The sequence below is a fragment of the Prinia subflava genome, chromosome 1, assembly GCF_021018805.1.
Source record: "Prinia subflava isolate CZ2003 ecotype Zambia chromosome 1, Cam_Psub_1.2, whole genome shotgun sequence".
In the NCBI taxonomy this organism is placed as follows: domain Eukaryota; kingdom Metazoa; phylum Chordata; class Aves; order Passeriformes; family Cisticolidae; genus Prinia; species Prinia subflava.
Window position 1 is genome coordinate 58,763,797 of NC_086247.1, and position 13,010 is coordinate 58,776,806.

At 36.3% G+C, this 13,010-nt stretch overlaps 1 protein-coding gene across 2 annotated transcripts in view; it reads left to right on the top strand.

The window, feature by feature from the left end:
* The window catches only part of ZNF407 (zinc finger protein 407), a 333,798-nt gene that overhangs the window by 124,119 nt on the left and 196,669 nt on the right, over positions 1-13,010 (top strand). For both annotated transcript variants that reach the window (XM_063397531.1, XM_063397534.1), the window contains exon 4: positions 6,221-6,295. In XM_063397531.1, coding sequence (XP_063253601.1) covers positions 6,221-6,295 — 75 coding nt within the window. The remainder of the gene's footprint in view (positions 1-6,220; positions 6,296-13,010) is intronic.

Genomic DNA, 13,010 nt, shown 5'->3' on the forward strand with positions numbered 1-13,010 from the left:
TAACATAAAAACCACTTGAAGTTTAAAACCCAACCACAGTGTTGGATTTTAAACTTCAGTAGCAAAACTTCTCCATGGAAAAGAAGACAATAAATAATTAAGAAACATACCTGGTTACTGCATGCAAAATTGTAAACTCCCCCCAACAAAAACAACACCCTCAAAACCACCCCAAATTGAAACAGAAAGGCTGGTAGCTCTCAGAAATTCAAAAGTTATGTTGGTCTTTAGGTTCCATGAATTACCATGATATCTTCCCATGGTAATCTGGATTCTTATCTTATTAGTGATAGCAAAGTTGTCTTCATTTACCTCTTTTGGTTTCTCTTTTCAAGAGGAAAGGTTTGAGTTTTCCATTCTGCCAAGTCACACACGCTTGACATGTGGATGGATGGATATGTTTTGCCTCCCAGTTTAATTAGCAGTGTTGATGAAGGTGGAGCATGGAGCAGCCATATCCTTCTTTGACACATGGGGTCAGCAGGGAGTAGAAGGCAGCGTGTCACAGCATCGCAGACGCGTGATCACGCATGACTTGTTCACCTTTTGAAATGTTATTGATTTTCTTTTTTTAAACCCACAAAGAATAACCATCTCCTTTATTTGGAAGTAATAAGACCTGCTTCATTTGGCTAGTAAATAAGTCTGGAGAAAACCCCATCTATCCTATGCTGGGTTCTAGGACTTGATGTCCTGTCATAGAGGGCGTGAAGTTTTTCAGATATTTGGATGTTTTCTACATTAGACTTCACCCTGCCAGATATTTACTTGAACCTGACATCTTGTCACAAAGGGCATGAAGCCTTTCAGACTACTGGATATCTTCCACACCAGACTCTGCCCTGCCAGATACTTTCTTTTAAATTGAGTCCCTTGCGCGCAGTCATGCAAGAGAGTTATCAGAGCCCCGGTCTGGACCCTTCAAAATCGGCAAACATCCACAAATGATGGACTTGAAGAAATTCTCAGGAATTTAGACTTTTGATGCATGGAAAGAAAAGCTTACTCGTTCATAGAAAACCATTGCTTTATGGACAGTTCTGCATTTGCCTCTGCGGTCTTGTTCCTGAAGTTAGCCTGATGAATACAAAATCCTGGTAAAGAAATGAGATTTGGGTAGCAATTTTTTATATAATTTGGAGAATTAAAAAACTTGAAGTTTTTTGGTTCATGTGCACTGTTTAAATACTATTTGAATGCTGATTTAAATGTGTGAAGCTCTGCTTTTATGGGTAGAACATGCACAATTCAAGTGCTTGCAAAAATCTGTAATGACATATGGAAGTGTTACTGAGCATTCTGAAATACAAGTGCATCCTGGTATTTCTTGAGAAAATGCCCTATTTCTTTCTCCTACTGGTTGCTACCCCTGTTGGCATAGCTCCATGTGAACCACAGATTCAACTACAAACAATTAGGGTTTCTAGTGTTTTTGGAGACACACTAAGAATGCTTCATTAAGGTGGTAAGAGCCATAGATTCCACATTATTATTTACTTGCCTGAATGTATCCCAGTCCCTCTTCTTGCCATCATCTGTGAAGCTTGCCTTGATTTTCTGGTTTCTTACCTCAAGTGAAGATACAAGGACAGAAATTCAAGCACATCTCATGAAAAACAAAACCTGATGTGAACAGGATAATGTATTATTTCATTGTTTTCTGTGATGATGTATAAAAGTTTGAGATCCTTTTCCTTGTTATTCCCTGATGCTGTCAGATCTCCCAGCTGATTCATCCAAAATGGTAAAACATTCATCCTTTCTGTGTGCCTGAAACCTATGCTAAAACAAAACACTAAATTCTTGGAATTGTTTATGGGTTTGATTTTGGTTTTTTTTAAAGGCTCTCAAGCAACTTTTTAAAGCATCCTATGTACTTGGGTTATGCACTAGCTTACCTGTATTCCCAGTGTTAAATTTGTGCATAAAGAGATTTTGGACAGTTTAAAGGAGATGTAAAGGATATTGAGAATATGAATAAAGGCTAGATATTCATTGTTATTCTCCTGGACTTTCCTGTTGTCATTGAACATTGTTGTCTGTAAGATAAATTCTCCAAGAGCAGTTGCAGAGAGCAATGTATCCACGGAGAAGTGATTTAAAATTGCTCTTCAGGTGCTCGATACCTTTTTTGTAGAGTCCTACAAAAATAAATTCCTGTGCTGGTCCTCCTCAACAGTTATGTGCAGTTAGAAAATGACTGGTCTGTCACCATGGCTTCGAGTGACTTTCTGGTAGAGGTAAGATGTAGCTCCTTCCTTAGAACTAGGCCAAGGCTGAGCACTTGGTAAAGACACAGGGAATAACAGGTTTCATGACTTTATGGCCCAGAATGCTTGTTTTGGTTTGTATGTGTGTGTTGTGTGTTTGGTTCTGGTTTTTTTAGGCTTTTCACTAACCCAGCAATGTACTTATTCAAAAGGAAAGAGTTATTATGGATTCAAAACGTAACAAAAATTAGAATCTTTTGCCCTCTCAAAGCAAGATACTTCACAGAGAACAGTTCTCTCCCCACAGAGAAAACAGAAAACAGACAATACATGACAGATTATTTCTATTCCTTGGGTACTGTGATGATAAACACTGTACATGCTGAAAATTTTGTATTACACTAGAATAAAAAGTGGAAGTAAAGATTATCCAATATGTTTCTTTATTCCCAGAATTAGAAGTCCCTTTGTTTCTTTTGTGCTTTAAAATGTGCTTTTATAACTGACAAAGCTATAGAGGCTCCTAAATCAGTTACAGACATTCTGAGAAAGAGTCCAAACACTGTATGAAGATTGCCATGGAATATGAGTGGTAATGTTCCTACAAACCACAACTCTTCTGAAAGGAAACCAGAATATTCTGCAGACTTATTTTGGGAAAGGTGCTCATGTATTTATGATTTAAAGTAATTTTTATTTATAGTTTGTGTGCAAAAAGTTGTCTATAGGGAATGAAGATGCTAATCTAAAGTTCTGTGTAATTTTTAAACTTGTCTTTAACTTATCCTGTAGTTTCACATAAAGTGTATGACTGAGGATGTTGCCGGTTTTGAAGCCAGACTAGTTGAAAGTTGCTAAAAAAGTTAACCTAACATAATACTACTGTCAGCAAAAGAAATACTAACTTGTTCCACTTTAAGAGGAGGCTTCTAGTAGTCTTCCTACCAAATGAAGGGAGCTCCCGGTCACCAGGACTTGGATGTATAGGCTACACATTTCTGCCTGTCGAGACCTGACCCGCAGGAGAGCAGCTGGGCTGTGACTTCTTGACCTCATGTGGGTTGAGGATGAATTTGTCCAGATTAGAGTTTGTAAAACTGGTTCCAGACCTCTATGGCTTGGTTTGCATGTATTTGAACACAGTAGAGCACTGCAATTACAGGTTTTTTCTACTCCTTTTTGATGTGCTCCTGAAACTAGTTAGTTTTCAGCATTTGACTGTTTATACTTCCACTGGAACTAAAAACAAGAAATGAGAAATTTGGTGAAGCCTGAATTGGTGCTTGCCAATTGCTGATGGAAAGATTCCTTTTGATTTGAAGATATATCAGTGCAGTAATCAAAAGCATTCACTCAGAGAGTCCTTATAGGTGCCAGTCAAACTTTTCTTAAGATTAATTTAAAAGGCCAAGGCTAAGTCATGTCTATTCTAGTAGTAGCTTGGGAATAACTGATTTATCTCAGCAGAGATAAATAACGTAGATAAACCCATTATTTTTTGACTACTAAACCATTAATTACTTGGAAACTTAGAGTTAATGAATGTATGGAAAACATTTTTGTGGTTCTTTTGTAAAGCCAGCAAACACTGCCACTACCTTTCTGAAAATCACCTGCAGTATTTAGTAAACAAAACCAAATAGTCTCCTTTGTCTTCCAATCCACTTGTCTCTGTGGGTTTGTTTGTTTGTTTTAATGGGCGGTCCTTAAACTCAGCATCCAAACAAGGTTATTTAGACTTTGCCTCTTGTTTTAATAATTCCTGTCTCTGTTGGTAATTTTTAAAATCTTATTCTCAGCTTTTTATGAAAATAGCAACTCTGCTTTTATTTTTAAGGTCTGATTTTCTAAGGTTAGGAGCTGACCCTGAACTATGCAGAGTGCTCCAGACTTGCACTGAGGCATCATGAACTCCTCAAGTCTGAAGTCTTTGAGCCTTGCATTAAAAGTGTAAAATGTTAGCAGGTGCTGAGATGTGAACTGAGGGTTCATTCTATTTGTGCTGTGTAACAGCAGCAAAGTGGTTGCTGGAACATAGATGCAACAGAGAGGAGGCAGAATGCAAGATTAATTGCTTCATGTTATTACCAATGCCTTTGTCTTTGATTTTGCAGAAAAGTATGTCTATCTGTATCCCCTGCAGTTGTGTAGTATATACAATGGTCAGCCTTTGTTTGGAAGCTTTAAATGGGCTCAGAAATCAAAAAGTGCTTCTCTGACATACTGTGTAACTGGTTGGGATCTTTATATTCCATGCAAATAGCAAAATATCACTTTGCAGCTCCGATTGCACATTGCCCTTTCACAGTAATTTCATTGAGTTTATTTTTCTTTTAGAGAAGGGGGAAATGAAAATTTGTAACAGGAAATACAGGTATTACTAAATGAAAATATGTTTGGTACCTTCCACAGCTGTGTGGAAATACTACTTTTGCAAGGGCAGTACATTTTGTATGCCTTATGCTTTTATTAGAACACATTTTATTTTGTTACAATTTTTTTCTTTAAGTACAGTAATTTTGATGGTACTTGCATAGTAATGATGATAATGGTGTAATAGATTATTCACAGTTGTAATGGTTATGATGCCATAAATGAGTTGGGTGGGGGGAAATATTTAGGATACTTTTTTAGTGTATTTTTGTAAAAAATAGGGAAATTTATATCATTTAAATAAGACAGTATTATATTCTTAAACCTTAAGGGATGCATGGGAGAGATTCTCCATAATAATCTGCAAGTGCCCAAAGAAGATCAGACACGGAAAAGCTAAATTAACGTAATTGTAAAAGAAAAGTACTGTCTCTTTGCTTTTGTGGCTGTTATACCCCATAGTGCTGGTGTTTTACAGTCCTTCCATTGTCCATTACTGCAAACACGTCCAGATGAATTCAGCGTTTAATGTTAAAAATCTTATAACATGCCAGTTTGATTTGTAGCCCTTCATATCATGGAATGCTAATTAAAATCATATTTTTGCATATGTCATGCCTTTCATGTACATATGCAAATAGAGTCTATTGCCTTTCAGCTATTAGTAATTAACTTTATGAAGGACAGCTGTAATACATAATTAACAAAAATGTTTGCAAGCCCTTTTCACACTGAAAGTTGCAGCAGTAAAATTTTTGCTTATCGAGAGAACCATTTTAGTTTGAAGCTTCAGTCTGATATCGAAATTGTTTGAAGCAGTCACATGACATAATTAAATTGATGTTATGGTCTTATCAGCAGAAGAATAGTCCTTGATAGGCTTATATCTGTTTCATTACATATATCACCAAAATTAATGTAAATTATCTGTGTTTGGTTTGGTAGAAACATGATGCCAGGTAGTAAGAATTTTGTTGCTGCTGTTGGTGCTTTGAAGAATGTCTTGCCAGTTTGAACAATATTCCTGCTCACAGTTTATTCATGAACATGTGCTTCACGTTTTTCATCCTTTTTTTTCCACAAGGCTATAAAATAACTAAGACTATTAATTTGTTTCTATGTGTATCTCTTTAAATAATTAATACAATGAAGTTTGACCAGGCATAAGCAGTGATTAAAGAATCTTATCTTGCTGTTTTTTCATGTTTCTCATTAAAAACAATGGAACTACCTGTATGAAGAAAGGTTGCAAGATGGGCCCATTAGGCTTAAATAAATTCTAAGGTGTAACTATAACTGTATTACTTTATAACATCAGACAATGTTCTTTAGGTAAAATAGATTATATTATCAGTATAATGTGTGAGATATTCTAATTTGCAGAGGGAAGCAGAAACAGGTTTTCCATTCTTTGTCTAATGATGTATGGTTGGGACTTGTAAGAGAAAAAGCCAAGGGACTGCAAAATGAGGGAAGCCTGTTGTTACAGAATAGACTCCCCAATCTAAGTCACATCCTAGCAGAGGAGGGATTTTTTAAGGACTGCCTTCAATGAAATATGTTCAAGTGCATGCTCAAAACAGAAAAAAAGAAAAGTTTTATCAAATTATCTTTCTCATTTGCTTTTTGTTTGACAGGGTGGCATTTGTGATGAAGAAGCATTTGAATACTCATTTACTGGGCAAACATGGAGTTGGCACACCCAAAGAAAGGTAAACTGCTTTAAAATTCTTTTTCAATGTATCTTGTACACTATGTGGAGATCTTTTCTAGAATATTTAGCTTACCCATAATGAAGCCATCTGGATTTTTAACTCAACTCCAAGAGAGATCCAACATGCTTAAGTGCACTGCTGTCATGGTGCTTGTGACATGTCTGTAGAAAGACATTCCATGTAAAGGGTGTAGGATTTGCACCTTTTGGGGCTTTTTTTTGGCAGGTGATATTTTTTTCAAACTTTCATAGTTGTAAATGTCCCTGTCAGTACAAAATCTAATTTTTTTTCCCATTTTTGTTTTTTTCTTGCTGGCTTTGAGGCTCATAGGTTTATAAAATTACTTTCTAAGTGGTCAAAGCCCCAGAGGAATCAAAAAGAAAGTTTCCTCAAGTGTTCTTGGGCAGGAAGGGAGATTTGGCATTTTCACTGTTTTTAAAATGAATAAAGTTGTTTTTTCAAGCTGTACATAGCTACTTATTCTCTTTGTTTGCAAGCAGGTTGTTTTTTATGCGGTTTAAAATATAACTGTGTTTTACAAATCCATGGCACTTGGTTTGCAGATAAACAGATTTTCCTTCTGATTTATTTGGTGTGTTGTGGCTTAGCTATTGCTATTTCATTGAATCTTTGGGCCAACTAGAAAATTGATGTGTTTTGGATAGCCAGAGGATGGCATATTCTCTTTCAGCCTGGGTAGATGGAGGTGTTCATTGCTGGATACTTGATACTGTTTCAAGTATTACTGCCTTGTAACTCATTCTTGGGGTAGGCTTTCATAAATAAAGAGTATTTTCTGGTTTTGATATGAAAAAAGAGGAAAATAAATGATAGGAGCTGTAGCAGAACACAGCAAAGCTTTTTCTGAGCCATGTTCATTTCTTGTTAAAGACAATGGAAATTGTGGGCAATTAGACCCATTCCTCACAAGTTTGTCATGCTTAAATCACAGAGGGACCTAAGAGTAGGGTTTTAAATTAACACCCCATATATGTCGTAGTTTGACTAAGCCCCAATTTAGGTGGTGCTTTTATTTTTAAAGAGATTTCCTCTACAAAGGGCTTAACCAGAATTTCCCTAACATGTGATTATTCAAGAGTTTTGAGATCTTCTATTTAATCTAAAATACACAATGATGCATTGAAAAAATAATTACAATTTCATCAAAGCAGATATCACAATAAAGTTTATGTTGATTATCTTTTGTCGTAGCACCACAATTACAAAGTGTTTTGCTCTGGTGGCTTATTTTATAACTGGAAGCATTCAATACCAATATATTCTTTTACAAGGCGGTACTTACTGTACAGTCATCATAAATACAATGCAGAGATAACTTGTATTACCCTAGTGAATATGTGCACAATAAAGGATACATACAATAGATTTCCAAATGTAGTATCTTAGCCTGAGAGGCATATTTTCAGCGATGATCATCTTGAAATGAATTCCTAAACAAGCAGGATGCTACAACTAAATCAGTTATTGCTGGCTTTTCTTTGGGTGTTTTGTTCTGAAAGCCTCCCGGCTGTGGCCGCTTTCCCTGTTCCTTCCTTCAAGGCTTTCTGGCTGGCTGGCCAGCATGGCATGAGGAGGAGGAGGAGGAGGAGGAGGAGGGTGGCAGGCTTACAGGCCCTGGCTGCCCAAGGAGCAGAGGAGCCCTGCTGAGGCCTGCAGCCTCCCTGTCCCGCCTGCAGGCACAGCTGGGGAGGCTTTGCCTCCAGCATAGGCGGGTGGAGATGGAGTGGCTTCATGCCCTCTTCTTCCCTAATTTCTTCATCCATCTTTTGAGTATTTCTTTTCCACAGCACCTTTTCCGCTGGCACTTCAGCTTAATGTAGAGCAGCATCAAACAGTAGTGGTAGAGCTACAACAACAATATAAATTTCTAGTAGCAGTCCCTCACTGGGGATGGGGGATGTTTAAGCCACATGAACAATTGCAGTAAATACCAAACCACTGTTGCTTTCCTTTCCACCTTTCCTCTCCTATTATGAGAAAGTTTGATGCCTTTTAATGGCTTTAGGAACCAAAGAAATCCTTCTTCTGTGTGTTAAACTCTCACTTTGGGCATAAACATATAAATTAAGTTACATAGTTTTCTTACCTATGTAAAACATTAATGCCTTGATTATAATTTTGCAAGCTTGCTATTTTTTAATTTCTCTAGGACAATATAATCAGTTTATTCTTTATGTTTTGAATTTGATTCTGCCCTCTGATACATTGCATATTATATCAAATACTAATAGAAGCTAGCTAAATAGGCTGTGACAATTAAATTAATAATGCATTTTATTTGCAAGTGTTTAGTCTTCATGGTTTGACTGATATATGCAAAGATGGTAATTTATTAAAAGTAAATTCATGTAATTGTACTACAGAATTTGATGGACCAAAAAAAGTTGTCAGCATGACTATCATCAAAAACAGAAAATTGAAAAGAAGTTCAAAGGGGTGCTTGAAAAAAATAGTTACAAACCATACACCCTGATAAATCGAGGCCCTCTTAACAAACTTCTTAGAATGGAATTGCTGGTGGTAAGCATTGAGATAGTTCTGAAAGGGAGAGAAAAAATACATTTACACTTTAGTAAGCAGTACTTAACTTGTGCACTTTGCTCTCTCTAGCTTTCCATCACTACTGGGTTTCTTTATTCACAAAAGGGAGGAGTTATGGAGGCCGTAGAATTGTTTGCATACAGTTTGGATAGAGAAAATGAGTATAATTCGTAATGAAATTGCTACTAAAACATCTTTTGTTTATTTTCTTTTCTTTTTTTTTAAAGAAAATGGATTTAATGGAAAAATACTGTGCAGTTGAAAATCATATCAGTTTTTTAAAAATAAACTTACAGTAAAATGTCTGCACGTTTCAGACACAAAACCCCCTACTACCTAGTCCATTATGATCATTACCATTTAATAGCTAACTCAAAAGTGGAATGTTTTAACAGAAAGAATTCCTCTAAGGTATATTTTCCTGTTATTTGAACTGTGATGCTGATTTATTGTCAACTTGAATGTGTTGCAAAACTGGCATGTTATCTGCTAAGTCCAAGGCCAGTACATATTTGGTACTTCAGTGTCAGTAATCTTCATGGGACCTATAACTATATCTTATTGGCAGGATAAATCTTTGGCTACACCTTTATTGTGTCTAGGAGACATTGTGGTTGAGGACAAGGTGAATGCATCAGTAATGTTAATGGTGCCAAGTTCTAATTTTTGTTACATCATTACTTAGGTGTAAATTGTGTCAGAACACAGAACAAACAGATGTTTCACTGTTAAGATATATATATACACACACATAAAAATATGAGCAAGAAAATAAAAATAAATTCACTAAGTCATTCATCAGAGAGATTGAATTCTGCCACTGTTAAGTACAGCTCTGGATTTAGAAATTTTTTGTATGAAAAAGAAATATTCTTCAAAGATTTTTTAGAGACACCATTAGTAAAAATACACATTTTATAGTTTATTATACTTTCTTAACCAGAGTTCTATTTGATACATCTGTTGAAAAATTCTTTTACATAAGAAAAAGCCATAGAAAAGTCTTTATAGTTGTTTAGTTACTTCATCTTCTTTATGAAATTTAAATAATGAGTTGCCTCTAAAATAACTTTACATATGAGTAATCACATTGAATCAAATTGAATCATTCATATATAGAAAGTTACTGGTAGCACAAACAGTCACTGAATTGGAATATCTGTTATAATACAATTCCTGCAAAGGTTATTAAAAATATATTTGGTTTTGCAATGTTCTGGTATTTTTCATATGCTTTAAGAACAGGATCAGTGTTACTGACCTAGTAACATCATATGAAGATCATATGATTTTCAAACTATCTTGATTGATTGGAAAAACTATGCCATGATTTCAACTTGAGAGTAAGAGGTATAGCTGTGTAATAGCAATCTAAATAGATTTGAGATGCTTTGTCAAATAATGTTGGAATACTTCTAAAATTTGTTTGGTTTTTATGCTTTGAAGTAAAAAGAGGAAAGTCCTAAGTGCCAGTTGTTTCATGTGCTTGCATAAGCCCATCTAAACTTTTGAATATTAAATTCTACTAATATGTAAATATCATAAAATAGACAAGACTGTAGGTATGTCAGTGGAAGGGATTGTTGAGGTCTGAAAGAAAAGTAGCCAGGAAAATGGGGTTGATGTTCTGTATATTATTTAGAAAACTGTCTTGTAATCAGCTGCTGTGTCCAGATATTTCCATTTCGAATGTAAAACTAGAAGTGTATCAAGTCTGTCAGTACAATCCTCTTTTATTTAACTGAACTATTAATTCTTCTTTTGAGGTATTTTTCTTTCTTTGAGTAGAGAAATTTTTGATAGTAACTATTTGATACACGTTTTGTGTAATGCTACCCCTGCAAAGTAAAAAGATCCAGTTTGATGTTACAGCAAATTTTGGGTAAACAAGTGGCAGAAGTCACAAAGTGATGTGCTGTACATCCATGAGAAAGGAAGTGGTTCCAACCATATGTCCCAGCTTTTTGCTTCCGCTGCATAAGTCAACCATGCAGTCCAAGAGGGTAAGGGTTAGTATGCAATCATTTTGTAATAACCTGCTTGTGTTCTGAAGGAATGAGTTCTGTATGTGGCTGTCTCACAAAAGGGTTTCCGGTCAGAGGCACTGGCAGTACATATGGATTCACTGGACAAGAGGCTACCTGTCATACCAGAGGGTGGTGTGATGAGTCTTGCTTTGCTTCTAGCTTTGTCATCACCTTTTACTGCTTCCTGCAAATGAGTTTGAGCTTTTCAACTGAAACCCAACACGGCTAGGTTAACTGGATAGCAATGAAAGGCTTTACTTAATTGATTATTTACCGCATTTTTCTTTAAAAGGGTCTTGGAGTGTTACATAATCATTCTTTGGAAAAGCCATAAGGGAAGAAATGTAGATTTTCTTGAAATATTTACTGTTTGGAAGTTTGTGATGAGGGCATGTGTGTGTGTAAAAGATTCAATTTTAGCAGTGTTTGTGAGCTAAAGTTTTTGCCTAAGCTCTGTGCTCAGCTTTCCATGTTTTGGAGGCTTATCTAACCTTTGCAAACAGTATTTCTCTTTGGTGTTCAGCTCTTGGCTGGTGCTGTACTATGTCAGAGTGTGAAACAGGTTCCATAGGTACAGGCTTGATAATCACTTGCTGCCTGAGTGCTTTTCTCTGTCTGCAGCTGACCAAGGAACATAAGGAAGCCATTGGGGTTACCTGTGATTCCTCAGCTACTGGAAATAGAAGATGTGCTGAAAATTCACAGCTTTCCTCATGGCTTGCTGTGTGTACACACATCATATGCATTTGCTTTGCTACAAAGAAATGAAGACTAGGCAAACATTTATATTTTTGAAGACTGCTATCACGAAGACAAGTGATGACTTCAGAATATTTTCAGAAAGAAAAATAACAAGTGAAGGCCTGTAAAAGAATGAAGTTACTTTGCTACTACTCATTATTTGTTCTTCCTATCAAATCCTGACAATATTAGAGTTTAGTTCAGAGAAAGGGCAACCTGAAGTAAGTTTATTTTAATTGCTAGCTATGTGGGATGTTTTGAAAATTTCTGTAGCCAGCAACAGTCTTCCTGTTGTGAAGGCTTAGCTGATATGGTTAGAAAATAGAGGGAGTACCTAAAGGGATTCATGCTGCCCACAGTGAGCACCTTTGGTTAATTTTAAGCATCAAAACAAGATATAAATGATGATCTCACATTCATAAACAATCAAGTACTGTCTAGAGCATAGGTTATTAGTTCCATTAGCAAGCATATGCTAACATTGTGAATCTGTGGAAGACAGTGTGGGTAGTTGCTGAAAGTGCCAGCTTTATTTCACAACGGTTTGTTTCCAAGGAAAACACAGTTCCTTTTTGCGTGCCATCAGCCAAAATGTTGTAAGCTGCAAACTGATCCCTCCTCTGTTGCAGTCAGCTGAAAGTAAGTTGTTCCAGTTGCGTGTCCCAGCTTGCTGCTTCCACTGTGTAAGGCAACTGTGTAGGCCAAGAGGGTAAGGATTAGGATGGTGGTATATCTCTAGATCCCTTTTTACCTGTGTAGGACTGGTAGCAAGGGACCTCTCCAGACAGTTCTGCAGTCTGTGTTACACTGCTTTGAGGGTCGTATGTTGTGACACTTGGAGATGTGAAATGTTCCATGTCTTGGGTCATACCATGACTTTTAACTTTGATCAGTGTATGTAATACAACACACTTGTTTATTGACAACACTGTTAAGGAAATGGAAACATCATCTCTTGACCATGTTGCAATGAAATATTTTCCATACATTCTGAAGAATCAAGAAGAGTATTTTGTAAACTTTGGAAGTGAAAACAGAAGTTCTGTGGGAAATGCTGTATATGATTGATGATAGGAGTTGCTTTCTACTTACTTTCTTTTTTTTAGCCCACACGCTTCATAATTCTTGCATCAAGTTGTGATGCCATCAGGACTACTTTTCTGCAGCCAAAGCAGCTGCTAATTATTAAGTACAAATGTTTGTTTGTCCAGGTTTACTTAAGTTTCAGCATCTTGAGATAGAAAGAAAATGCTAGAGAAACACATTCTGGAGTGAACGGTACCATGAATGCAATTCTAAGATCACCTCCACAGTGCTGTAATGTTTTAAAAAAAGGTTGACTGAGACTTTAGTAGAAACATGGAAGTCTTGTTGTATTGTAA